This window comes from Lithobates pipiens, unplaced genomic scaffold, assembly GCF_037356315.1.
Source record: "Lithobates pipiens isolate NorthernLeopardFrog02 unplaced genomic scaffold, aLitPip1_a1.2 Scaffold_8, whole genome shotgun sequence".
Classification (NCBI taxonomy): Eukaryota; Metazoa; Chordata; class Amphibia; order Anura; family Ranidae; genus Lithobates; species Lithobates pipiens.
Window position 1 is genome coordinate 472,304,900 of NW_027507903.1, and position 27,764 is coordinate 472,332,663.

Consider the following 27,764-nt stretch of genomic DNA (forward strand, 5'->3'; position numbering starts at 1 on the left):
GATCCTTTCCACACAGGGTGGCTCTCCAGTTGGACTGTTTATGGACTTTATGTTATCACATATAGTTTGAGAACCGTTTGAGTTTACTTCATATGCCTTTTTTTGAATTACACATGTCTTTTTCCTTTTTGGTTCATAGCCTATGAGGGAACATATATATATTCACTGTATATAATTATAAGTAATGTTTTTGGTTTATTTAGCCATAAGTTTGGTGTGTTAGAGTTATAGATCACAAGATACACCTGTTTAAGGTAGTTTGGTTTAAATCCTAATAGAAATATTGGGGATTGCGCAGTTCTCTTCCTTTTTTTCTTTGTCTCTATATGTATATTACACTTTGGGTATATATAAGAACTGCTGCATCACACATTTTTTCGTTAAGTACACACTGTAGCGCAGATTTCCTCTCCTTTTTTTCACTGTATACTTAGAATTATTGGAGATACAAACGGCACATGGGCACATGGAGGCATATTAACAACAAAGTAGTAAAGTATATTACCAAATAATATATATAGTACATGTCTTCATCTTTCATAGTTAGGAAAAAGGGGCACATTACAGAATATATTTAAAATACCACCCCCCAGCCACACACCGATTTTGGGATCATATATAGGCAAATGCCACTCCCCCATTAATTGAAACCATGAAAAATTAATACACAAAAAGTACTGGTAATCTGCTATGAGTTCTTTCTCTACTACTCTTCCTTTATGCCTACAGAGTATGGGGACTATTGCGGTATCAACTAATTAACAGACCATTTAAAAAAAAAAATTTAGTTAGAATTTTATTTTCAAAAAAGATATAAAGCAGACATATAGTTAAACAAAACTACAAACATTGACCGACCGGACATATTGATAGTAATAAACAATCAATATAAAAACAACAATAATATACAAAAACAACTAGACCCCCATGCCAGGGGTTTTTTACATAAATGTAGAGTGGACGTGTCGTTCGACCGGTTTCGCGGTGAATAACCGCTTCATCAGGAAAAATGTCACCTACAATAGCTAGCACATACAAAATAAGGAAAAATTATTTTACAATGATAATCACAAATATGGATAGATACAGAAACATACTTTGATAAATCATTACAGTAAAAATAATTCTGAGAGTTTAGGTATCCAAAGTTGGTAAATAAGCAAAAAACATAAAACAAGCGACAAGAAAAATATAAAAAATATATAACTCACCCCGGGGTTTATTGCTGGCCTCGCATCAAAGAGACAGCAGAATTTGAGACACCCCTACATTGGGGGTCCCCCCTGGGAGCGAACATGGGGGACCCCTAGTTGTTTTTGTATATTATTGTTGTTTTTATATTGATTATTTATTACTATCAATATGTCCGGTCGGTCAATGTTTGTAATTTTGTGTAACTATATGTCTGCTTTATATCTTTTTTGAAAATAAAATTCTAACTAAATTTTTTTTTTAAATGGTCTGTTAATTAGTTGATACCGCAATAGTCCCCATACTCTTTAGGCTCACAGGATTTTTCTAGAGTTATTCCGTTTTGTTGAGCTGTCCCCCCCTTTTTTTGCTATAACCAATTCGGGATGATGGTGTCTTGTTACTTTCATATACTACTGAGGCGTTCATTTAACCACTTGACCACTGGGCACTTAAACACCCTTAATAACCAGACCAATTTTCAGCTTTCGGTGCTCTCGCATTTTGAATGACAGTTACTCAGTCATGCAACACTGGACCTATATGAAATTTTTGTCCTTTTTTTCACACAAATAGAGCTTTCTTTTGGTGGTATTTAATCACCGCTGGGTTTTTTATTTTTTGTGCTATAAAAGAAAAAATACCGAAAATTCTGTAAAAAAATGAATTTTTCTTTGTTTCTGTTAGAAAATTTAGCAGATTAGTAATTTTTTCTTCATAAATTTTGGCCAAAATTTATACCACTACATATCTTTGGTAAAAATAAGTACAAATTGGTGGATATTATTTGGTCTTTGTGAAAGTTATAGAGTCCACAAGCTATGGTGCCAATATCTGAAAATTGATCACACCTGAAGTACTGACGGCCTATTTCAATTCTTGAGACCCTAACATGCCAGAAAAGTACAAATACCCCCCAAATGACCCCTTTTTGGAAAGAAGACATTCCAAGGTATTTAGTAAGAGGCATGATGAGTTTTTTGAAGTTGTAATTTTTTCCCACAATTCTTTGCAAAATCAAGATTCTTTTTACTTTTTTTTTTTTTTTTCACAAAATTGTCATATTATCAGGTTATTTCTCACACACACAGCATATGCATACCACAAATTACACCCCAAAACACATTCTGCTATTACTCCCGAGTATGGCGATACCACATGTGTGAGACTTTTACACAGTGTGGCCACATACAGAGGCCCAACATGCATGGAGCGCCATCAGGTGTTCTGGAGCACCCAGGACAATTCTGACATTTCTCTCCTACATGTAAAAATCATCATTTATTTGCTAGAAAATTACAAAGAACTCCAAAACATTATATATGTTTTTTTAGCAAACACCCTGGAGAATACAATGGTGGTCTTTGCAACTTTTTATCTCGCACGGTATTTGCGCAGTCATTTTTCGAATGCTTTTTTTTGGAAAAAAAACAGTTTTGTGCTTAAAAAAAAAAAAAACACAGTAAAGTTAGCCCAATTTTTGCAAAATGTGAAAGATGAAGTTACGCTGAGTAAATAGATACCTAATATGTCACTCTTCAAAATTGCACACGCTCGTGGAATGGCGCCAAACGTCGCTACTTAAAAATCCCCATAGGCGACGATTTACATTTTTTTTACTGGTTATATGTTTTGAGTTACAGAGGAGGTCTAGGGCTAGAATTATTGCTCACGTTCGCAGCGATACCTCACATGTGTGGTTTGAACACCGTTTTCATATGTGGGCGGGACTTACGTATGCGTTCGCTTCTGCATGCGAGCACATGGGGACAGGGGCGCTTTAAAAAAAAAAAAATTTTTTATTGTTCATTTTACTTTATTTATTTTAGTTTGACATTTTTTTCCCCAAAAATAATTTTTTTGATCACTTTTATTCCTATTACAAGGAATGTAAACATCCCTTGTAATAGGAATATGGCATGACAGGTCCTCTTTACAGTGAGATGTGGGGTCAATAAGACCCCGCATCTCACCTCTAAGCTGGGAAGCCTGAAAAAAAAAAAAGATTCTGGCTTTGATCGTATTAGCGATTAGGTAGAAGCACCGGAGGGTGGCGTGAGGGGGGGGGGATGTCTATGGCTGGGTATTGCAGGGTATCACCGACTATGGCTGGGTATCTCAGAGTATGGCTGGGTATCTCAGAGTATGGCGTTGCAGAGCATTGCAGGGTATTGGCGGGTGTTGCAGAGCATTGCAGAGTGTTGCAGGGTATTGGCGGGTGTTGCAGAGCATTGCAGAGTGTTGCAGGGTATTGGCGGGTGTTGCGGAGTGTTGCGGAGTGTTGCAGGGTGTTGCAGGGTGTTGCAGAGTATTGCAGAGTGTTGCAGGGTATTGCAGGGTATTGCGGAGTGTTGCGGAGTGTTGCAAGGTGTTGCAGAGTGTTGCAGAGTGTTGCAGGGTGTTGCAGAGTGTTGCAGAGTGTTGCAGGGTGTTGCAGAGTGTTGCAGAGTGTTGCAGGGCATTGCGGAGTGTTGCAGGGCATTGTGGAGTGTTGCAGGGCATTGCGGAGTGTTGCAGGGCATTGCGGAGTGTTGCAGGGCATTGCGGAGTGTTGCAGGGCATTGCGGAGTGTTGCAGGGCATTGCAGAGTGTTGCAGGGCATTGCAGAGTGTTGCAGGGCATTGCAGAGTTGCAGGGCATTGCAGAGTGTTGCAGGGTATTGCAGAGTAATGGCAGGGTATTGCAGAGTAATGCAGGGAATCGAGGGGTTAATTTTCGGTGAGCAGCGATGTGGGCACTGCAGATGCAGCCCACATCGCTGCTGACACCGATCTCTTCCCCCTCCGCTGTACCGATCGGTACAGAGAGGGGGAGGGAGGAACCGGCGTCATAACATGACGCCGGCTTGTTTACAAGTGATCACTTGACGGAGCGATCACGTGGTAAACGGCCGCGATGAGCGGCCGTTTACCGTGATTCGTGATGCGCCGGGTCTACTGGACCCAGCGGTCACGGATGCTCTCGTGTGCGCGCCCCAGGGGGCGCGCGAGAGCAGAATTCTGGGAGGCCGTTAATTAACGGCCTCTCAGAGTTAAACAACCGCCCTGAAGCCGTTAATCGGCAATGGGCGGTTGTTAAGTGGTTAACTACTCTTCCTTTATGTTGGCTTTTTATGTAAAAAAAAAATCAAACCCAAGTATATAAAATAGGGATTGGAGGAAATAATCAGTATAGTAAAATAGCTTTTATAGGTAAATAATATATATATATTTTTTTATAGAGGTCAATACAATAGACTAAAAATGAGGATACTGAGGAGAAGAGTGAGGCCGCGTACACACGGGCGGATTGTCTGTCCAACTTAGTCCGCTGAACCGTGTTTCAGCGGACAATCCGCTCGTGTGTGGGCTTCAGCTGACTTTTTCAGCGGACAGTCTGGCGGACTAAGTCTTTCGGAATTTCCGTAATTTTGTCCGTCCAAACTTGGTTTTGTCCGTCCAAACTTGGTTTCAGCGGACAGTCCGCTCGTGTGTAGGCAAGTTGGACGGACTAAGTATGGCGCATGCTCAGAAAGGATTTGCACGGCCGAAGGTTGCATTGCAGTGTATTGGACGTCGTTTTTCTAGTCCCGTCGTACGTGCTGTACACGTCATCGCGCAAGCTTTCAGCGGACTGTCTGTTCGTCGTGTGTGGTCAAGTCCGTTCATTCAAATGTTGGACGGACTGTCTGTCGGATTGTCTGACGAACTTAGTTGGGCAGACAATCCGCCCGTGTGTACGCGGCCTTAAACAGAAGAAAGGAGGGACACGTTAAAGTAGTATAATGTGAGAACTATCCTCCAAACACAAAATCTCCCTCACACCACAAATATGCATATTGTGCACACGGTATGCCAATGTTCCAAACACTCCAATACCCTGTACTAGACTGCTTCATTCATTAATTAGCTCGATACAATGGATGATAGCACTCAATTGGAGAACTAGTTCTCTTCCTTGGCTGCAAGTTTTGAATCGTATGGAGATGCTCAAGATCTCAGAAAGGATCTACCACACCCTACATGATAGCATGCATATCTTTAACAACAAGTGGAAATACTGGTCCTTGCCCTAATTACTTATTATTATTCCCCCCCTAATTTTGCCTTTTGCGGGTTAACGCTGGTATTTTGGGCATCCTCTCTAGGAACCATCCACAGACTCGCAAATCTCTTAAATGTATCACTTTATCTACCTTATCTAAGAATTGTACCATTCGCTTCTCGTTCAAATCCCAATTTGTACTGCTATTTTTTACTCTATCCATTTTGAAACTCTATATTATGCATTATATTTGTACATTCTAACTGTCAAATAAAACTTTTGTAAACAAAAAAAAAGAAGTAGTATAATGTGGCAGTATATTATAAAGTACAGTATACTTTAGTCTAGTATAATATAACTATAATATAATATAGTTACATAGTATTGTATTATAATACCAGAGTAGAGTAATATAGTAAGTACAGTGCAGGATAGTATAGTATGTTAAAGTATAGCAACAGATTATAGAATAGTACCTTAGTATAGCACAGTAACATAGTACATTATAGTTTAAAAGTATAGTTTATTAACATAGTATAGTACAGTAGCATAGTATGGTACAATAGTATAGTACAGAACACTAGTTGTTATAGTAACATACTATAGTATAGTATAATAAAAATGAGAGTAGTATAGTATAATAAAAGTATAGTATAGTATTTTACCATACACTATAGCACAATAGTATAGTATAATAATTTATTAAGTAGTATATTATAGTAACATAGCGCAGTAGTAGAGCATAGTACAGTATAGTATCATAGTATAGTACAGTTATATATTATAGTATACTACAATAATATTGTATAGTAACTAGTATAGTCTCCAACAGTGGTATATTATAGTATAGTAGTATAGTATAATAATTATAGTTTTATAGTACAGTACTATAGTATGGTATAATAACATATTATATAGTTGTATAGTACAGTAGAATATTATAAAATGCTAGCATGATATAGTGATGCATGGTACAGTTTCATAGTAACCTTTTATGGTACAGTATAGTATCATAGTATAGTACAGGTATATATTATAGTATACTACAATAATATTGTATAGTATTTAGTATAGTCTACAACAGTGGTATATTATAGTATAGTAGTATAGTATAATAATTATAGTTGTATAATACAGTAGTATAGTATAGTAACAGAGTATAGTAGTATAGTATGGTATCATAACATAGCATATAGTCGTATAGTACAGTAGAATATTATAAAATGCTAGAATAATATAGTGATGCATGGTACAGTAACATAGTAACCTTTTATGGTACAGTATAGTATCATAGTATAGTACAGTTATATATTCTAGTATATTGCATAGTAAGTAGTATAGTCTAGAATAGTGGTATATTATAGTATAGTAGTATAGTATAATAATTATAGTTGTATAGTACAGTAGTATAATATAGTAACGCAGCATAGTATGGTATAATAACATAGTATATAATCATATAGTACAGTAGAATATTATAAAATGCTAGCATAGTATAGTAACATAGTAACCTTTTATGGTACGGTATGTTACAAAATATAGTACAGTAGTATAGTATGGCACAGTAACTTAATATAGTAACACAGTATTGTATAGTAATAGTATATAGAATAATATTGTAACTATGTACAGTAGTATAGTTTTGTACAGTACAATAGTATATTAGAATAGTATGGAATAGTCAGTTTGCTGGACCTTTGTCAGGAAGAAGTGGCTACTATACAGTTGCTTTTGTAACAGTGGCACCTACAGGAAGGGATGAGGTACTACAGTACTCAGTGACTGACAGCATTATATGCGCTGCACCTGACTGCCATTACATCCCTAGTAGTGGTATCTGGACATATCAGAATTCATTGTGTGTTATGGTTAGTTTAGGTGTAAATGGCAATGTTGGCTGTGGCCTAGGGGATGCAAATTAAAAATCAAAACAACGGAATATATTCCACTTTCAGCCCAGTAAAGGACTTATTTTATACATGTTGCTGGGCAATGGTTTTTACTGATGTGGGTGAGGGGGTATCCTCTGCAGAGAGAGATGGCAGAGTCACAAAGAGGCTTCCAGTGCCACTACAGGCCCAGAACTTCCGCACACATCACTGGTTCCACCACATGGAGCGTTTTCATATAAAAGAGTCTCTGCCAATAAGAATTGTCTGGGCAGCGCGTTAAATGAGCCCCACCAGGACCTGTGTACATGCCACGTTGGCTCCTCCTTTATCGGCGAGATCTGAATCCCTCAGAGTGTACATTCCCCATCATCCGGTGATAAGGACACCATCTGTATAGACGAACGGCCTGTCAGCACGCTCTCCGTCCTCCAACTAGGAAAGAATGTTTCCTGTAAATATTATTGGCTTCTCCTGAGTGTCGGCTGACTGGACTTGTCACCCCGCAAGACTGGCGGTCTCGGAGACCGTATTAGAGGCCTCAGCTCACCTAAAATCTTTTCATCCTGACACCCTGCCTGAGAGATGCTCAGTGCAGGCCCTAACCTCCGCAGTGTTGGAGAGAGCAGACGTTTACATTTTCCATTGTGTTTACCTCAGTTTACATTAACTGTTGGACGCCGCGGCCTTGGCACGGTCGTAGCTTGTAGGAATGGTGTGAGCCGTATAGCCATTAACCTTTTGTATGTCGGGGTGCCCATTCGCTGTTACGTTTTATGACCCCCTGACCTGCAATTTCATCTGCTAATTTGCAGCAGCTGGAAGATGTACAGCGAGCGCTTGAATGCGACCGCCTGCCCTGTTATCCCTTACAATGAACTTTACATTAGAAACAAGTACTCCATCTGCATGTAAAACAGACACTTTTGTGTCATGAATACTGCAAACCTTCCAGCAAAACTTTTTACTCACTGGTACGCTTCTGACTGTCGGTAGTCATGTAAACAGATTTGAATTTTGTTTCTGTGTGTAATGATGAGCAGGTCCCATGATGATACACTTTCCGCACATTGTGCGCTGTTATGGTCAGGACACAGACGCATAGGGGGCTATTTACTAAAGGAAAATCTACTTTGCACTGCAAGTGCACTTGGAAGTAAAGTCGCTGTAGATCCGAGGGGGACATGCAAGGAAAAAAAAAAAACAGATTTTTAGCTTGCACCTGATTGGGTTAGAAAAGCAGCAGAGCTTCCCCTCATTTCAGATATACCCCTTAAGCCCCATACACACGATCGGACTTTGTACAAACTTTCCTGTCGACTTTTTTACAAAGGGCGTAGGCCGTAAGTTTGTATTGCATACACACGATAGGACTTTTTAGGCAACAAACACGAATGTAGTGACGTTTCAACGTACTGACGACACTTCAAACGAGGATGTTCAATTACTCCAGCGCCACCTTTCGTCAACTTCTGTATTGTTGTCTGATCTTTTGCATTGGTTCTGAGCATGTGTGTTTGTACTTTGTACAAAGGTCCGATGGTTTTGTGTACACACGATCAGACTTTGCTCCATCGGACTTATGTTGTCAAAAAGTTTGTCCATTCGCACAGCCAACAAAAGTCCGATGAAAACCAAAAAAGTTTGTCTGATGGAGCGTACACGCTAATTTGCATTTTTGTTGTCAGAAAGTCAGATCGTGTGTACGGGCTTTTAGATTGAGAGCGACTGCACTTCCAAGTGCACTTTCAGTGCAAAGTGGATTTGCCTTTCGTAAATAACCCCCAGTGTTTACAAGGGTGTTGGGCGCTGTGTGTACATATTAGCTGCCCTTCCATTGCAAATGATGAAGGCAAAACTGGTAGTTTTATTTTGTGATTTCGCTATAAACAAAATTTTATATTTCAGTTATGGCAATGTGTGTCCTTCGCAACTATATCCAGGGCAAGTAAATAAAATATACTCCCGCACTACCACTAATCACTGTAAATATATGCGCAAGCACCTAATAGGGTTCCCACAACTATATAGTGAAAAACGTATGCTGTGCTGCTAATTTGCATAAAAAAACTATAAAGTGCACAAAATTAAAAATACAAAATAAAACCAATAATATGTGATGTAATATATTATATACCCAATATTTCAACTTCATGTCTTCACTTAATTTCACAAAATAAAATATAATTGTAAATGCTTAATACTACCTAATAAATAGTGAATGAATGGTTTAAAACAGGGAAAATCAACTCTTCCCCTAAGTCTTCATTCTCGTTTTCGGACGGTCTTTATTAGAGCTGCACGATTCTGGCTAAAATGCAAATCATGATTTTTTTTGCTTAGAAGATAGATCACGATTCTCGCGGCGTAACATCTTTTACATTAAAACAAAAAAAAAAATGGGCTAACTTTACTGTTTTTTTTTTTATCCATTAAAGTGTATTTTTTCCCAAAAAATTTTGTTTGAAAGACTGCTGGGGCAAATACAGTGTGACATAAAATATTGCAGCAATTGACATTTTTTTCCCTAGGGTCTCTGCTAAAATATATATATAATGTTTGGGAGTTCCAAGTCATTTTCTAGCAACAAATAATGATTTTAACTTAAGAAACAAGTGTCAGAAAAAGATTTAGACTTTTGGTGGTTAAACTTCCAGCATTTACACGTTGTTAAAAACTTGGCAGACTACCTGGATTTTTTCTTTACACACAGAAGTTTATCCCTTTGATCTAAGAAGGAAGATTTAGTTACAATGTTTCACTTTAAAAAGGTGGCAGACTGCCAGATGTTTTCTTTTGACAGCTGAGTGAGCAGATAAGTCTCTCTACTTGTTATATGAAAGAATCGGCAAACTCTGCAATAGAGCTCGTCAGGGAGGTTGAATCGAGATCTTGATTTTTTAACGATTAATTGTGCACCTCTAGTCTCTATTGAGCCTGCTCTGGTTCTTTTACTGCTTATTCTTACCTTCTTGTCTTCCAATTTCTGAGATGTAATGTCTTCTTCGTCATATTGGAAAATGTGTTTGTGTACACCTGACTTGGGGCGATATTAGTGTTTTACACTGTTGCATCTTAATTCAGTCTAATGTAGGTGAGTTGTTGCTATGTTGACATCATCCGATTCACTATGTTCCTAATAGATGTTGCTACTTTCTTATTGGTTTCTGTATCAGCCTATTCTTACGGTACAATATTTCGTTGCTGGATTTGTTCTGCGCTGTCTGGTGCACTCAGTAAAAAAAAACTTTAAATAAAAAAATTAAAAAAAGACCGACAATTCTAAAAAAAGAAAAAAAAACTAATATTTTTTATTTTCTGCTACAACACATATCCAATAAAAAAATAAAAAAATTGAATTTCTTCAAAAATTTAGGCCAGTACAGTATTTTTGGTAAAATTTTCTAATATGTATAAATTGATTGAGTTGCACAAATGTTATCGCACCTACAAACTATGTGATATTTTTTAATTTATTTTTTACTAGTACTTTTACTGTGATATTGCGGCAGACATTCTGACACTAACTGACACTTTTGACACTTTCTTGGGACAGTGACAAAAGGGTTAACTGTGTGTCCAACCAGTGTTTTACTACAAGTGTGGGAGGTGCTTTTACTGAGGTTGGATTTGATTTAAATCAAGTTGTTTTAAATCACTAGTAAAAAGGCTTGATTTTAATCATAATTTTTAAAGAGCAACTGTCATCTCTGTCCTGCAGTGGCTCCTTCTCTGACCTGCTGTTGACTCACCGACAGTCCCATTCACTTTATTGGAATGGCTGGTGATGCAGCAGTGGCACAACAAGGTGAGGGACATGGTGGCAGCAGGTGAATGCCATGCCATGATGGATCTGAAATTTCAGGCGCTCTTTAAATGTACCGACTTGCTGGTAGTTAGAATCTTTAATATTTGCAAACAAAATTATTGGTTTCCGATTTAGAATAAGCTGTCAGGTTAGTAAAACAGTGATATCAGAACTTATTCAGTCATACAGTTTGTAGTTTACATATATTGCCTAAACAATGAGATAAAGGAATATCCTGCTTTTACTAGGGGAAGAGATGGAATTTATTCCCTCCTTTGCAGGGACACAAATTCCATCCCTCCCCCCCCTATCAGAACAGCCATCTGCCTGCAGCTCTGTCTCTCTGCCTGATGATTGTCGAGTGCCGGAGGACATTGGGTACTGTATACCACTTCTTCGAGTGTCTCCTTAGGCTGGATTCACACCTATGCAGTTTTAGTGCGTTTTGCATTTTGCGGATTTGCACTACAGTCCATTTTACCATGGTTTCCTATGAAACATGTTTTGTAGTGCAAATCTGCAAAATGCAAAAAGCACTAAAACTGCATAGGTGTGAATCAGGCCTTATTGCGTTACCTTGAAACAGCCACACCACATGTTTTCAGAGAGTCCTGTATTTCACCTGAAGTTATTTGTGGATTTTTTTTTGCATCCTGAACAATTTCCTGGCAGTTGGTCTACCTGACCGTGGTTTGGTTTCAACAGAAACCCTCATTTTCCACTTCTTGATTAGAGTTTGAACACTGCTTATTGGCATTCTCAATTCCTTGGATATCTTTTTATACCCCTTTCCTGTTTTATACACTTTTCCCGCAGATCCTTTGACAATTCTTTTGCTTTCCTCATGACTCAGAAATCCAGAAACGTCAGTGCAGCACTGTCAGTGCAAGGGCCTGTCAGGAGTCCAGAAACTCATTGACCTTTTATACATACACACACTAATTACAAGCAAACAGATCAAAATTTATGTCCTTTTCTTACCACAAATAGAGATTTATTTTGCTGGTATTTGATCACCTCTGCGTTTTTATTTTTTGCGCTATAAACAAGAAAAGAGCGTAAATTTTGAAAAAAAACAAAATTTTTTTACTTTTTGCTATAATAAATATCCCCAAAAAATATATAAAAAAATGTTTTTTCCTCAGTTTAGCCCAATATGTATTCTACTACATATTTTTGGTAAAAAAAATCGCAATAAGCATATATTGATTGGTTTGCGCAAACGTTATAGTGTCTACAAAATAGGGGATAGTTTTATGGCATTTTTATTATAATTTTTTTGTTTTATTAGTAATGGTGGCAATCTACCATTTTTATCAGGACTGCGACATTATGGGGGACACATCGGATACTTTTGATACTATTTTGGGACCATTGTCATTTATAACACTAGGGGGCGATGAAGGGGTTACGTGTGTCCTAGGGAGTGATTCTAACTGTCTGGGGATGGGCTTCCACTGACACGACACATAGGCATCTCCCTGTTCTGCGGCTCCGTGACGCGATTGCCGAGAGATATATATAGATATATATATATATATATATATATATATATATATATGTGATTCGGCACACAGGTAAAACTGCTATAGGGTGGACCTTAAAGTGGAGGGCCGGTTATACAAAAAAAAAAAAAAAAAAGTCAGCAGCTGCAAACACTGCAGCTGCTGACTTAATCAACACACTCACCTGTCCAGGGTGCCCGCGATGTCGGCCGCCCGAGGCCGACCCGTCCCTCGGCTCTCGGGTCCCGGTGCTGCCATTCCTTGTAAGGGAAACAGGCAGTGAAGTCTTACGGCTTCACTGCCCGTTTCCTACTGCGCATGCGCGAGTCCCGCAGCTACTGCGCATGCGCGAGTCCCGCAGCGCTTTCTGAATGGGATGAGCTTGCCTGTTTAACGACACAGACATGGGAGTAAAGCAATATAAAGCTACTCTTGTCCCCTACCTTTTGAATGCGGCCAAAGCCTTAATCCCAAACCATTGGGGAGATCCACAGGGGCCGACAATTCTTGAGTGGGTGAGGAGGGTGGAGGAGATCCGGTTGATGGAAGAGTCGATCGACAAAATTCAGGAGACAGAAGGGGAAATTCAAGGGAAATGGCAAAAATGGCTGACATTCTTAGAGAATGGGGACTGTCGTGTCTGATTAACAGGCGAGGGGGACAGAGAGGAGGACGAGGGACACGGGGGGAGATAGGGGGCACATCTCCCCCCCCTTTTTTTTGGGGGGGTTCTCTGTGTTTTTGCCTCGGGGGGGGGGAGGGGGGTTAAGGTTTATATTGTACTTTGTAAGAGGAGGGATGAAATGAGATTATGTAATAAATTGTATAATTGCCTCCCTTCATTAATTGTATAAACATTTATGTATAAATTGCTAAATTGTCAAAAAGAAAAAAAATAAAGAATATATAAAAAAAAAAAGTGTAAACCCCAGACATGAAATATAAAGTGGGAATGTCCCTCTATAGTGTGTACTTGTCTCAATCCCAAGCACTAACTGTCATTTCTATCAGCTGCCTCCTTCCTCTGCTATCAGCATGAATCTCTTCTGACCAGTTTTCCTGACACCAAGAGAAAAAAGGTGACAGGAGAGGGCACAGCCTGTGATTGAAAGCCTCAGCTCTATTCCTGCGTGCTGTGTGAAGGGGTGTGTGTCCTTTGCTTCTAATCAGCTCTCAGAGCTCTCCTCATTGGTGTAACTTCAGCTCCCTGCCCCTGCTTTTCAGAGCTAAGAGATCCTGTGTGAATTCTGCACTTTGAATAGATGTAGGGGAGTGGCAGCTGTAGATAAACAGGTACAACTTATGTAGGAGGATTTGTTTCATCTCTGTGTATCATCTGAGGCAAGTTACTTCACTTGGTATATGTAAACCTCACCTAAGAAATGCTAAAAAGTGGTTACAGTGGAAATAAACTCAGCCTGCAGAATCCACATTCATCATTGAATCAATATTTGCAAACATTACAAAGCTCATCACTATGTCAATTTTATTATTCACGTCAGTTTGTATTTGAATTTTACTTACTTTCTCTATCTGGCTCCTGGTATCTTGTTCCAGCACGGAATATATTTCCTGCCCTTTCTGCCATAATATCGCGCATGCGCGGCACTTCTTATCTTGTTGGCAAGGCCCGATATTTACACCGCCTGTGTTTCAGGAAGTGCCAGAACTCTTGCGTGATTGAAATGGATGCCACCGAATGCCGATGATGTCAGCACGGCACCTTTGTGAGGGGTTTGATGGCACACCGAGTGTACCACGAATCAGTGCAGAAAGGTCCATGCGCAAATGAAGTCACTGCAGGGAACAGCGGTGGATTTCTCACAAATACAGCAGCTTTGGGAAATATAAAACACAGCTATATGTAAGTTAATTATGTTTTGGATGTGGAAAAATACTATAGGAGAGTTTACTATGCTAACATGACATAGGACAACTTTGTTAGAGAGGTCACTTACGCATTTCTTAAAAGGTATCTCCGCTTTTGCCAATTTTTTTTTTTTTTTAATCATTTATATACAATTGCTACAAAAGTCATATTGTAATTGAATGTTATTAAAAATGACCTTTCCTTTTCAATCTGCAGCGCAGTTATTTTCTGTAAAATTGCATACAATTTGGCAACCTGAAGGTGATGGTGTACAGACCACCCCTGGAAATGTACATTTTTGTTTTTTAAAAATCTTACAAACATAATGGGGGCAGATGTGAACATACTGTAATGTCCACATCTGCCCCCATCAGGGGCGGACTGACCATTGGGCCACTCGGGCACTGCCCGGGGGCCCCATGCCACTAGGGGCCCCATCAGGGTTGCCAGCCTCAGTAAGACAAGGGACAGTATGTAAAAAATGTTGCTTTTTTTTACATCTGTCCCTGAAATGTCCCTTACCGACATCCTTTTGGTCTAAAAATCCTGAGATTATAGCTGCCCCACCTCTCCAGTACCTTTTCAGCCAATAGAAACATGTCTGTGTATACTGTGTGATTGTATACAGTGTGTGTGTGTTTGTGTCTACTGTGTGGCCCCATAATCTCTGATTGCCTGGGGGCCCCATGTGTTGTCAGTCTGCCCCTGGCCCCCATACTGTAATGTCCACATCTGCCCCCATACTGTAATGTCCACATCTGCCCCCATACTGTAATATCCACATCTGCCCCCATACTGTAATATCCACATCTGCCCCATACTGTAATGTCCACATCTGCCCCCATACTGTAATGTCCACATCTGCCCCCATACTGTAATATCCACATCTGCCCCCATACTGTAATATCCACATCTTCCCCCATACTGTAATGTCCACATCTTCCCCCATACTGTAATGTCCACATCTGCCCCCATACTGTAATGTCCACATCTGCCCCCATACTGTAATATCCACATCTGCCCCATACTGTAATGTCCACATCTGCCCCCATACTGTAATGTCCACATCTTCCCCCATACTGTAATGTCCACATCTGCCCCCATACTGTAATATCCACATCTGCCCCCATACTGTAATATCCACATCTGCCCCATACTGTAATGTCCACATCTTCCCCCATACTGTAATGTCCACATCTGCCCCCATACTGTAATGTCCACATCTGCCCCCATACTGTAATGTCCACATCTGCCCCATACTGTAATGTCCACATCTTCCCCCATACTGTAATGTCCACATCTGCCCCCATACTGTAATATCCACATCTGCCCCATACTGTAATGTCCACATCTGCCCCCATACTGTAATGTCCACATCTGCCCCCATACTGTAATGTCCACAACTTCCCCCATACTGTAATGTCCACATCTGCCCCTATACTGTAATGTCCACATCTTCCCCCATACTGTAATGTCCACATCTTCCCCCATACTGTAGTATCCACATCTGCCCCCATACTGTAATATCCACATCTTCCCCCATACTGTAATGTCCACACCTGCCCCCATACCTTAATATCCACATCTTCCCCCATACTGTAATGTCCACATCTTCCCCCATACTGTAATGTCCACATCTTCCCCCATACTGTAATATCCACATCTGCCCCCATACTGTAATAGCCACATCTGCCCCCATACTGTAATGTCCACATCTGCCCCCATACTGTAATGTCCACATCTGCCCCCATACTGTAATGTCCACATCTTCCCCCATACTGTAATGCCCACATCTGCCCCCATACTGTAATATCCACATCTGCCCCCATACTGTAATGTCCACATCTGCCCCCATACTGTAATGTCCTCATCTGCCCCATACTGTAATATCCACATCTGCCCCATACTGTAATATCCACATCTGCCCCCATACTGTAATATCCACATCTTCCCCCCATACTGTAATGTCCACATCTGCCCCCATACTGTAGTATCCACATCTGCCCCCATACCTTAATATCCACATCTTCCCCCATACTGTAATGTCCACATCTTCCCCCATACTGTAATGTCCACATCTTCCCCCATACTGTAATGCCCACATCTTCCCCCATACTGTAATATCCACATCTGCCCCCATACTGTAATGCCCACATCTTCCCCCATACTGTAATATCCACATCTGCCCCCATACTGTAATGTCCACATCTTCTCCCATACTGTAATGTCCACATCTTCCCCCATACTGTAATATCCACATCTGCCCCATACTGTAATGTCCACATCTGCCCCCATACTGTAATGTCCACATCTGCCCTCATACTGTAATGACCTCATCTGCCCCCATACTGTAATGTCCAGATCTCCCCACATCTCCCCCCATACCGTAATATTCACATCTCTGATTGTCCGCTCTGTCCGGAATAGACAGCAGGCAGACCGGTCAGCAGAGTAGACGGCACAAGCAGGCAGGTGATGATGATGTCAGAGCGCCGCTACTAGGCCCCAGTCAGGTGGACCAAGATGGCCGCCACTCCAGAGCTAGGCCGAAGCCGTGGCCTTTACTATGGGTGATACTGCGGAGCTCAATCCACTGATCGTCCTGGATCAAAATTATTTTGATCGATCAAAGAAATTAACAATTAATTGAGCAATTAATCGTTCATTTCCGCAGCCCTAATATATATATATATATATATATATATATATATATATATATATATATATATAAACAACAATAGCTTACATCGGCATAGCAAAAACATAAAGAAAACTAAATATACCAACCTAAACAAAGCCATAACCTCCACCTAAAACACCCTCAGACTAAGAAACCATTACACATTTAACCCATGCATGCGGTCTTTTTCCAAAAATACAATCTTATATAAAAATCTGGGGGACGTGAAAGGACAGAAAGAAAGCCGCACACCCAGAGACAGACAAAAAGCAGCTATGGAGACCTGACATTCCCCCACACCTTTGTCCAGGCTCCCGGCCACCATCTGTCCTTCTCAAGACCCCGAATCGTCCCAGCCTCACCCAGAATGTCTTGCACCACCACCTCAACAGGAAGGACTTTTTTCCGAATGTCACCGTGCATTCCACATGAAGAAACGGACTACTAAGCTAACTAGAAAAGGTGTCTCAAAATCAAAATCCTGATGTGTCTCAAAGGAACCGTACGACCACTCCGCATAACTCAAGCGGGAAAGGAAAGGGATACCCAGAGCCCAACCCACCCGCTTGTAGACTTCTATGTTGAAGGGGCACTGAAGCAAGAAGTGGTCCATTGTCTCATCCACCACATTCCACTCTTGGACAACCACAATTCCCTGCAGAGTGCTACTTCAGGTTGCCCTTTACATAGAGTCTGCCATGAACCGAGCGTCAGGCCAAATCCCGAAACTTTGCCCCCATGTAATTTCCTGCTTGTGTGCTTGGCTTTACTGATTGGCTTACTGAAGTCTGCACTAAGATAGAAGTCTTGTGAGCATCCCCTGCAACAAAAATGTCATTTTTGGTGAGATACTCCCAAAAGGAAATCACGCCTAAAGGGATGCAGACCCTGCCACTTTCCTCATTAGAGCCCAGCAGGTGCAGCAGCTAATTGATAATTATAAAGTTACTCCCATTCCCATTCATTTTGCACATGGACATAAACAAACAGCTATTTCTTAGCAGAATAACAAAAGTTAGTTATCTGTTACAAAGTTTATTACAATCCCTGCGATGTACATAGATCACCCAAATGGAAATTCTTTTTGTTTTTAAATGTGGAGTTACTCTTTAAGTGTTGTTTTTTTTTTTTTTTTTGCTGTGGCTTGTTAAATTGTGACCAGTGTCCATTCACACAGGGCTCACAGAGGATAGGCAGTTCATCGTCTCGGTGTAGTGATGCAGATTATTGGTGGGAGAAGACGAGGGTGATTCGGTTCACTGGTGTATATGGACCGACATGTACAGCTGTTCTGCAGTGTACATTAACCAGACGGAGCTAATGGGCCATGTTTACTAAGCAGCACTCCCCGACCTCCGACTCCTGGAAATGACAATTTAATCTACTCATTGTACAGTTCGTTTCCATGAACCGATGCACATAATCCACTCAGTGATCTATTAATGGCCTATGAGATAAACAGACCGCACTGAATCCAGAACCTCCCTGTGCGTAAAGGGCCCAGTTTCATTGCAGGGGTCCTGGTGCTCCATCTGCGCACATTCCACTAGTGAGACCACTGCAGCCCCAAATCAGATTGTCAAGATAACCACATGTGTCCAAATAGGGTTGTACAATTAATATAGTGCTTTTAGGATGAGCTACAGAAGTCTGGTGGTGTAGGGTCGCATTAGTTGTGATCCAATCATAAAGAGCGTGTGTGTCTGTGTTCTATGAAATCATCTCCCAATCAAAAACCAAAGAAAATTAGTGAAAAATAAAAAATTGTAATGAATAACACTGGTCCTTATGTATTTACGAATCTGAGGGATGGACAGCGGCCAACCTGATCTAAAGTAGATGGAAACCCAGCCACTAAAATGTTATAGAAGTTTTAACATGGTAACATCATTCCAAAAGTCATTTTTTATCCTTTTAAATCTGCAGTTTTCATTAAATGAATTCCGGGTGATCCTGCCATGAAGGGACCTGTTTAGGCACTTTCTGTAATAAGGTGACAACGCTCTGTTCCTGTCTCCTAATTATGTGTAGCCAGGAGCTGGATAAATTGCCTGTGTTATCAGAGGACACTCTACAGCAGTGATGGTGAACCTTGGCACCCCAGATGTTTTGGAACAACATTTCCCATGATGCTCATGCACTCAGCAGTGTAGGAGAGCATCATGGGAAATGTCGTTTTAAAACATCTGGGGTGCCAAGGTTCGCCATCACAGCTCTACAGAATTTGCCACAGTGAGGCTGTTCCCTCTAGTGCTCAGCCTGGGATCTGCCTTGTCACATCCTGAATGCAGAGTGATTGAGAACTTACAGAAGAGCGGAGGATCTTGAGATATGTAGGCCAGAAAGCCGGATCATTGTGGACTACTAGTCCCAGCCAGCTGCAGCAAGAGAAAATAATGCTGGGAGAGGTGATAAATAGCCTGTGTTGGGAAGGAGTCGGTCTGTTAGGACCATAGCCTTCATCTGGGAGCAGTGATCTGTTGTCGGAGGGGTACGGTGGTCAGGTGGCAACCGGGAGGCCTAATCACCTGCATCACAGATCCAGTTGAGCTGCGGCACTGGGAGGTGCGGGTTCTTGCACTATCCCTTGAGCACAGTACCTGCAGAGGTTTGCTGCAGGATCTTCACACCATCCTTCCTGAGCTTAGTATCACTTGGACTGCTTAACTGGCATATGCCCACCCTTTTTGCACCTAAGGACACTGCATACAGACACCTTTACTTTGCCTTTTTCATTAGAGCTTATGAGAAGACATCTACAATACCTGTTGTGCTACTGTATGTCATTATCTCACCGTTACTTCGGGGCCCATCACTTGAGCTAGCTGAAGATTAAAGACACTTACATCAGGGACACCTACCCCCACAAGGGACAGGGACATTGGGTGTCTATCTGGCTTCTTATCACCAAGGAACTCCCTTTATTTACAAACCAAGGTCATAGACTTTAGATATAGCTTGCTTAAAGTGTTTGTTTTAAAGGGGCTGTGGCGCCGGGAGGTTTAAGGGAGTAGTCAGACTCCACATTGGTCATTCTTCTACCCTTTTCTGACCTGCACCCATAGACCTTGATCGGTTAATATTTTCTGTTTTATTGCTCTAACCTTATTTCTCTTATCTGATCCATTTGCAATTGATTCTATTTTGCTGCAAAACTCTAAGTAAGTGTCTCCATCCAAATTTATTTGCTGAAATGTCTGAACCCAGGGTGTCAGGAGCATAGGTGTGCACAGCCAATTGCACCCCAAAACTAAAACACACATCCGTGCATATATATATATATATATATATATATATATATATATATATATATATATATATATACACTGTATATATCTATATATATATCTATATATATATATATATATATATATATATATATATATATATATGCACACACACAATTACACTCTAAATAAATGTAAAAAATTTAACATGTAGTAGGGCAGTGGACGGTGTCAGTAGTTATTTATTTTTGTATTATTTTTTACAATTTTATTTATATTCATTGATTATTTTTTTTTTTTTTTAGGAGCTTTGTTGAAATATCAGCAGGGAGAATCTGCACCACACAGGGTGACCAGGGTGTGCCCAGGCACACCCCTGTGCACACCTATGGTCAGGAGACTTGAAAGGTCAGGGCAACTATTAGGGTACAGTATCTTTAAGCGGCTATCACGGGGTAGCGCTACTAAAGCTCCTGCATTGTCACCCTTTCACACAGATTTCCCATGGAGACTACAAGTATCTGTTTTAACAAACATTACACGGGCATGGTCCACTGTTGTCACCTCAGGAAACCTGCCCTGATAAATGCCATCGCTGAAGTGTATGTAGAAATGACTGCAAAGAGGCTGCAGGAAATCAGCTACACTGAGATGGAACTAAGTGAAATGTGAAAATAAGTATTTTATTAAAAAAAAAAGAGTAAACTAAATGTCACCCGGTTTGGATTTACATCTACTTTAACCACTAGGTACACTGATGTGAAGCACTGTCCAGGCACTGATTGTGGGCACTGATAGGTGGTACTGTGGGCACTGACAGATGGCATTGTGGGCACTGACAGGTGGCACTGTGGGCACTGACAAGTGGCGCTAGTGGGCAATGGTAGGCGGCACTTGTAGGTGGCACAGGTGGGCCCTGAGGATCTGGGCACATCGCAGTGATCGGGATTACCGGCTTTGTTGACATCATGTGATCAGCTGTCATTGGCTGACAGCTGATCACATGGTAAGGGGTCGGGATCGACCCCTTACTCAGATCTGTGATCCAGCGAGTCTCATAGACTCGCTGATCACAGAGCGCGCTGCGCGCGCCCTTCAGACGGCACACAGGCCGCTCGTGCACAGGACAACGTCAATAGACGTCGTCCCGACAATACAGGTCCGTGCTGTAGCCGTCATTCGGCTATAGCGCAGATCCCTAGTGGTTAAAGCAGAACTTCACCCTAATTCAGAAATTGTACTTTTTCCAAACCTCCACCGAATGTCCCCCCCGCCCACAACCTTCTCGGACGCGTCACAGGTCCGGTCCCAGAAGACTGCTTGTCCATTTACTAAGTGCAGTGTGATTCTCACATGCACAGTGGGAATCTGGCCAGAAGGAGTCACAGCTGGCTTCCCACACTAAACATGTTGGTGCCATGAACCCAAAGCCCTGTGAAGAACCGACCCGGGTGAGGACAGAACTGGATCCCTGGACTGGTATGTGCCTCCTAATTAAAAGTCAGCAGTTACAGTATTTATAGCTGCTGACTTTTAATTACTTTTTAAGTGACTGAAGATCCTCTTTAAGCTTTTATTCTTAATCACAATCAACTGACATGAAATATCTCGTTTATTGATAAAGATGCTTTGTACGGGGCCCTGTAATAGTCCTCTGGCTGTTGTCACACCTTTATTGTTTTCTCTGATTTTATTGTTCTCTCTGATAACATTCTTAAATGTCAGTCTCTTAAAATGTGTTGATCCTGATCACTTGCTTTGATGGGTCATTTTGGGAAACTGATTGGATGGGTGTTTTATAGGTTAATGACAGATGGTTGAGATTGGTGGGAAGCTATGTTGCTGGGTCTGCAATATTTGTAGCTGATCTTATTATATGAATTAGGCTAATACTTAAAATTGGTGGATTGGGTTGAATGGATGGTTAGATAGATTGCATAGATGTGGTTGTGGTCTGGTGACATGGGTGGATGGATGGTCGGTATATCAGGTTGGTTAGCTGGATGGATTGATGGGTTGGTTGTGTACATGGAGTTTTGATATGGTTAGGTGGTAGAAAGGATTGGTTGGCTACAGGAAAGCGTGTTTGGTGACCAGCAGATGGTGGATTGGCTGAATTGTTGGGAGGACTTGCTTGGTATGGTTTGTTTAGGTGGTTTGGTGGGTTTGGTAATTTGGTAACTTTTTGAGATGGGAATGAGGGACACCTACTAGCATAAGCATGTAGGCATTGGACACGCACCTGCCACGCCCCTTAAAGGAAAATTAAGCTAAAAGAATTTGTTAAACCCACAAGGGCTTTTTTTTTTACCCCTGCTATTCCTTTATATTGGCTCTTGAAATTTACAAATGCAGCAATTTAGATTTTGGATGGAAGGTTTAGCTCTGGGAAACACTTTTTGAAAGATAAAAAGTGCATTTTATATACAACTATATAGATCAGACCAAAATGAGGGACAAATGAGGAGGAAAGAGGGACAGAGGGACATTGATCGAAATCAGGGACAGTCCCTTTAAAATCTGAGAAAGTTGGGAGCTATGGATATCAATGACTTGTGTCAGAGGTCAATGAACTGTGTGACCCTGTGAGGAACGGATGATGGGAGTGACAGTGGCAGATGAACTTCTGTTGAATTTTCCCCTATGTGAATGTTAAACATAAATAGAAATCAGATCCGTCTGATCAGATCCTCGATGCTGCCGGCAGGTTCAGCACCAGTTCAGTTTGGTAGAAGTGAAATATGTCATGTAGTTTATTATTTCCTTAGGATATTAAACTGCTGTTCTTGGCTCCCGTCTCTCTCTAGTCAGTTAATTACATGGCAATTGATTAAATGTGTACTGAGCTGTGCAGAGCCTTAACCCTTCTTCCGCTACCAGGCCGCTAATGTGCAAAGACAACACAAAGACCCATCAACGCTTAATTCTGTGCCGAGATCTCCTTCCAAGGAAGTAGAGCAGTGAGGGATGGCTTGTACTGTACAGATGATATACAGGATATGTCATATATATACTATATACAATATAGTCATATATAGCATCTGTACAGATATATACAATTAACATTGGGGTTGATTTACTAAAAGCAAATAGACTGTGCACTTTGCAAAGTGCAGTTGCACTCGGCAAGTGCAGTTGCTCCAGAGCTTTGTAAATGAGGTAAAGCTTCACTTTTCAAGGAATACCCAATAAGGTGCAAGGAAAAAAAAAAGAGAATTTTTGCTTGCACATGATTGGATGGTGGAAGTCAGCAGAGCTTTCTGCTGATTTACTAAGCTCTGGAGCAACTGTACTTGCAGAGTGTGCCTGCACTTTGCAAAGTGCACAGTGTATTTGCCTTTAGTAAATCAACCCCATAGTCATATAAAGCATCTGTGCAGATATAGACAGGGGGATGCCTGTACTCTACAGATAATGTACAGGACGGGTCTCATATATAGTGAACATTGTGATGTTTAGCATCTCCCTGTACTGTACAGATGACACACAGGATGTGTCCCATATATCACATTCATAGTGATATATATCATCTCACTCTACAGATAAGATACACAGTGATATACTGTACAAGAAATCTTTGGACACCGCAGTGTACCAATAAACATATTCAGACTAATTCCTTGTACACACGGTCGGACTTTTCAACGGAAAATTCTGATTGTGTGTGGGCTCCATCTGACTTTTTCCCTCAGAATTTTCGACACACAAAGTTTGAGATCTGGATCTAAAATTTTCCCACAACAAAATCCGATCGTGTGTAGACAATTCCGGCGCACAAAGTGCCATGCATGCTCAGAATAAATTACAAGACTAAAGCTATTGGCTACTGGCCCATTTATAGTCCCGTCGTAAGTGTTGTACGTCACCTCGTTCTGAACGATCGGATTTTCTGACAACTTTGTGCGACCGTGTGTATGCAAGACAAGTTTGGGCCTAAATCCACCGAAAAAAATCAGACGGATTTTGTCGTCGAAATGTCCGACCGTGTGTACAGGATATACTGTATATAGTGCAGATGGTAATATGTATCTACCTCTACGTCAGATAAAATATACAGTACGTCTCTGTATTATGCAATGTACAAATAAATGTATTCACAGGATGCATCTGTAATATATAGCGTACATAGTGATATGTAGTATCTACCTGTGCTGTGCAGAAATTTACACAGTAATATACATGAAGTCTCCAGATTCTTCAATGTACCAATAAACATATGCAGAGTAGTATATGTCTGTAATAATACATGTCTGTACTACAATTTATGGCATAGATAGTGATATGTAATATCTGCCTGTATGAACAGATAATATACATTAAGCCTCTGCATGCTATGATGTACCAATAAGCATATTCAGACTAATATGCAGGATATATCTATCAAATATATAGTGCAGATGGTAATATGTACATAGCATCTTGCTTTGCTGTACAGATAATATATAAGACATTTTTCTATTTAATTACACCTTGTTTGTTTTATTTTTATATATATATATATATATATATATATATATATATAAAATATGGTCCAAGCTACCTGTTAACACCCATGAAGCATAGGCACCATATATATATATATATATATATATATATATATATATATATATATAAATAAATACAGTATATATATATACAGTATATATATGTTTTTGTATTGCAAAATGGCAGTTTTACTTTGCAGAACCAAGACACACCCATGAGCCAAGCATTTGGCTTGCAGTTTCAGAACATCCCCATTGATCTCAGTGGGCAGATTTGGCAGTGAATGCTGCCTGTCAAACTCTATAGCCCGAGTTCTGATTGCCGTGGCCTCAGCATGTCTACAACTCTGTCAGGCTGTAATGTTAGAATTACGGTGAGTGGGGGGTGGTAAAACAGTGGCTTTGCTGCCTGTTTCAGTCATACTGAGAGTATGTTCCTCCCCTACATGTTACATTCTCATCCCTCAGACATATTAGCAGCCTGTAATTTGTATACAGAGCGAGGACCTGTCTAAGCGAGCTAGAACCCGCGTAAGCTGACGCTTTATCTAATTAATGTCTTTGGTTCTCTTGCAGTTAATGGGCCATCCCGAATGGGAACACAAGCGAGGCTCCAGGGGGTCTCAGGTGAGTGGCTCTTCATTTCTTGGGTGAGATGTGATTGATGAAGAAATAGCACCAGCTGGAGGGAATTGTACAGAGTAGGTGAAGTGTGCAGCCCACAGTGAGGGGCGCTCCTGTCTTGGTCTGTGGGAAGGTGAATCTGAGAGTCCTACTGTACTTCACATCTCTCTAGCCAGTGCAGTGACCTGAGTCACCATACCAGGCTGCAATCATTTCAGTCCTGTGTGGGGAATACACGTGCCCCCATCATTGCCATACGAAGATCGATTTTTGCATGAAGATTGTTCAGCAGAACAGTCGATAATACCATCAGTGATTGAACAAAGTTTATATGAAAGTCCTAACATTTTTAATACAAGTGACATGACAATGTTGTAAATTTTAACATTTGATTTTGGGACGGACAGAAGTGTGGCTGGAAATGTAACATTTATGAAAAGAGAAATGGGTGTGATTGGGGTTCTCATGTCTGGGCCTTTTATCTATGCCCCAGAAATTGACTACAAGTGCAGCCCCTGGTGCAGAAAACATATGGATTTTAAAGGGTACCAAACCCTTTAATGCTATACCAGCCTAAATACTGGCCACCAGCCCACAACAATAGAACCAATATATAGAAACAAATAGGGAGTTTAAGGATAACCCAACAGAATCATCTTGATACTTATGGTGTATCTCCTTCCTCCCCCAGCGAATTATATGGGTTTATATTCATATTTGTATATCTTTACGCCATCAGCCCTACACGGTCGCTGGTATTAGTAAGGAACTGCCTCCTGCTTTACACTGTGATTCCTGGGTGATCATCTGGGAGCTCTCCATGTGGAGGTATTTCTATGCTGACAAGTGAGACCTGTTCCTTCCAACTACCCCCAAGTGTGTCCTGACGAAGCAAAACAGTGAAATGCGTTGACGCACAGGGGCTCACTGCCGTTTATTTGGTGTCAACTCTCTTGTTTACACTAGATACTCATTACTATCATGTGCCTATCATTTGTTTTTAATTCTTTTTTACTTGACCTGTTTGATATGACTTATTGTTAATAAAATATATTTTTGTACTATATCATTGTCTATCTTGCCTGTAAAGTCTGAATTAGGGCCCTGTGTCGCTTTACACTTTCTCTGACCCAACAGTATGATACTAGAGATCAAAATGAGTACTTAAATATAAAAAAATGGCATTTTTATTAACAAAGACAAATTTTATATGAAAGTCCTAAAAATTTTATTACATGTGACATGACAATGTTGTAAGTTTTAACATTTGATTTCGGGACAGACAGAAGTGAGAGTGATTCCAAATGGGAAATGAGGATAGCATTTCGTTCCATTAGATAAGAACATTTTTCCACACTAACCATTAGAAAATCATATACATATTTCCAAAATGTGAATTTTTGAACAAAAATTCTACAAGTCTACTTTATTCTCACATGCAGTATAGACGAAGAAACATCTGTCTGGTACATGTAACTGAATAGTCAGGAAGTGATTTGTATTTTGTACATTGAAATAAGAAAGAAAGACAACAATAAGGGGGCTTCAAATGAAACTTTGGGCAAAATAAAAGATGACATATAATGCAGGTTAACATGTAGGTGGTGCGTAGCCTGAGCGGCAGCAATAATTCGCACAGTCTGGTGCATCATAAAACAAAGCCGGTGGGAAGGCTACCCAGAAGGGTACGCTCACAGTTTCAAACAACGTGCAGAGGTAGATTCCAGCTGGACTGACAGCATCTGTTGAGAAGGAACGGAATGTGACCCTACACTTTCCCTTCTCATCGGGAACCTTTCCCTAGCACTAGTACTGTCCCTCACAGGCTGGATACCTGTCCCTACTCTAGCAACTCGCAAAATACTCACCACACCTGGAAGCCGGGGCCTTAAAAAGGCTCCGCGTGACCCAAGATAGCCACCGGAGTCACCAGGTGCAGCAGCATCCAACAAGGTCGCTTCCCCAGTATACTCACTGTATTCCTTGGATTGTGGCCCTATTGACTTCCACAGGTCTGGGAGCGCTTGTTTATTTGTTGTTTTCTGAGCATGGGACAGGATTTTGAGAGCAGGAGTTTAATTCTGACTCTAAATATAAAATGTTATTAACCTCCCTAGCGGTGATCCCGAGTCTGGCTCGGGTTGGGATTTTACTGACAGGAGCGATAACCCCCGAGCCAGACTCGGGATCGCATCGCTGGATGCAGGGGAGGACACAGGGAGAGTTACTTACCTTGTCCCCTGGATCCAGCGATGTCCCCCGCGCTGTGTGATCGAGCTGTCCTCCGCTCAATTCACAGTGCTGAATGCCGCCGAGCTCCGTTCCCTGCGACGTTACGGCGCACGGGAGTGGAGAACGGCGGCAAATTCAAAAAAGTAAAAACACACAAAACACACAAAGCACTGTAATCTTACAGATTACAGTACTCTATTAAAAATTACACACCCCGTTTGTCCCTAGTGC

The 27,764-nt window shown here is 40.9% G+C and overlaps 1 protein-coding gene across 3 annotated transcripts in view; it reads left to right on the forward strand.

Annotated features, from left to right (window-relative positions):
- PDE3A (phosphodiesterase 3A) overlaps positions 1 to 27,764 on the forward strand; it is a 307,110-nt gene that overhangs the window by 165,372 nt on the left and 113,974 nt on the right. For 2 of the 3 annotated variants that reach the window (XM_077468664.1, XM_077468666.1), the window contains exon 2: positions 25,254 to 25,304. The exons of the other annotated variant lie outside the window; for it this stretch is intronic. In XM_077468664.1, the coding sequence (XP_077324790.1) occupies positions 25,254 to 25,304 (51 nt within the window). The remainder of the gene's footprint in view (positions 1 to 25,253; positions 25,305 to 27,764) is intronic. 3 annotated transcript variants of the gene reach the window in all.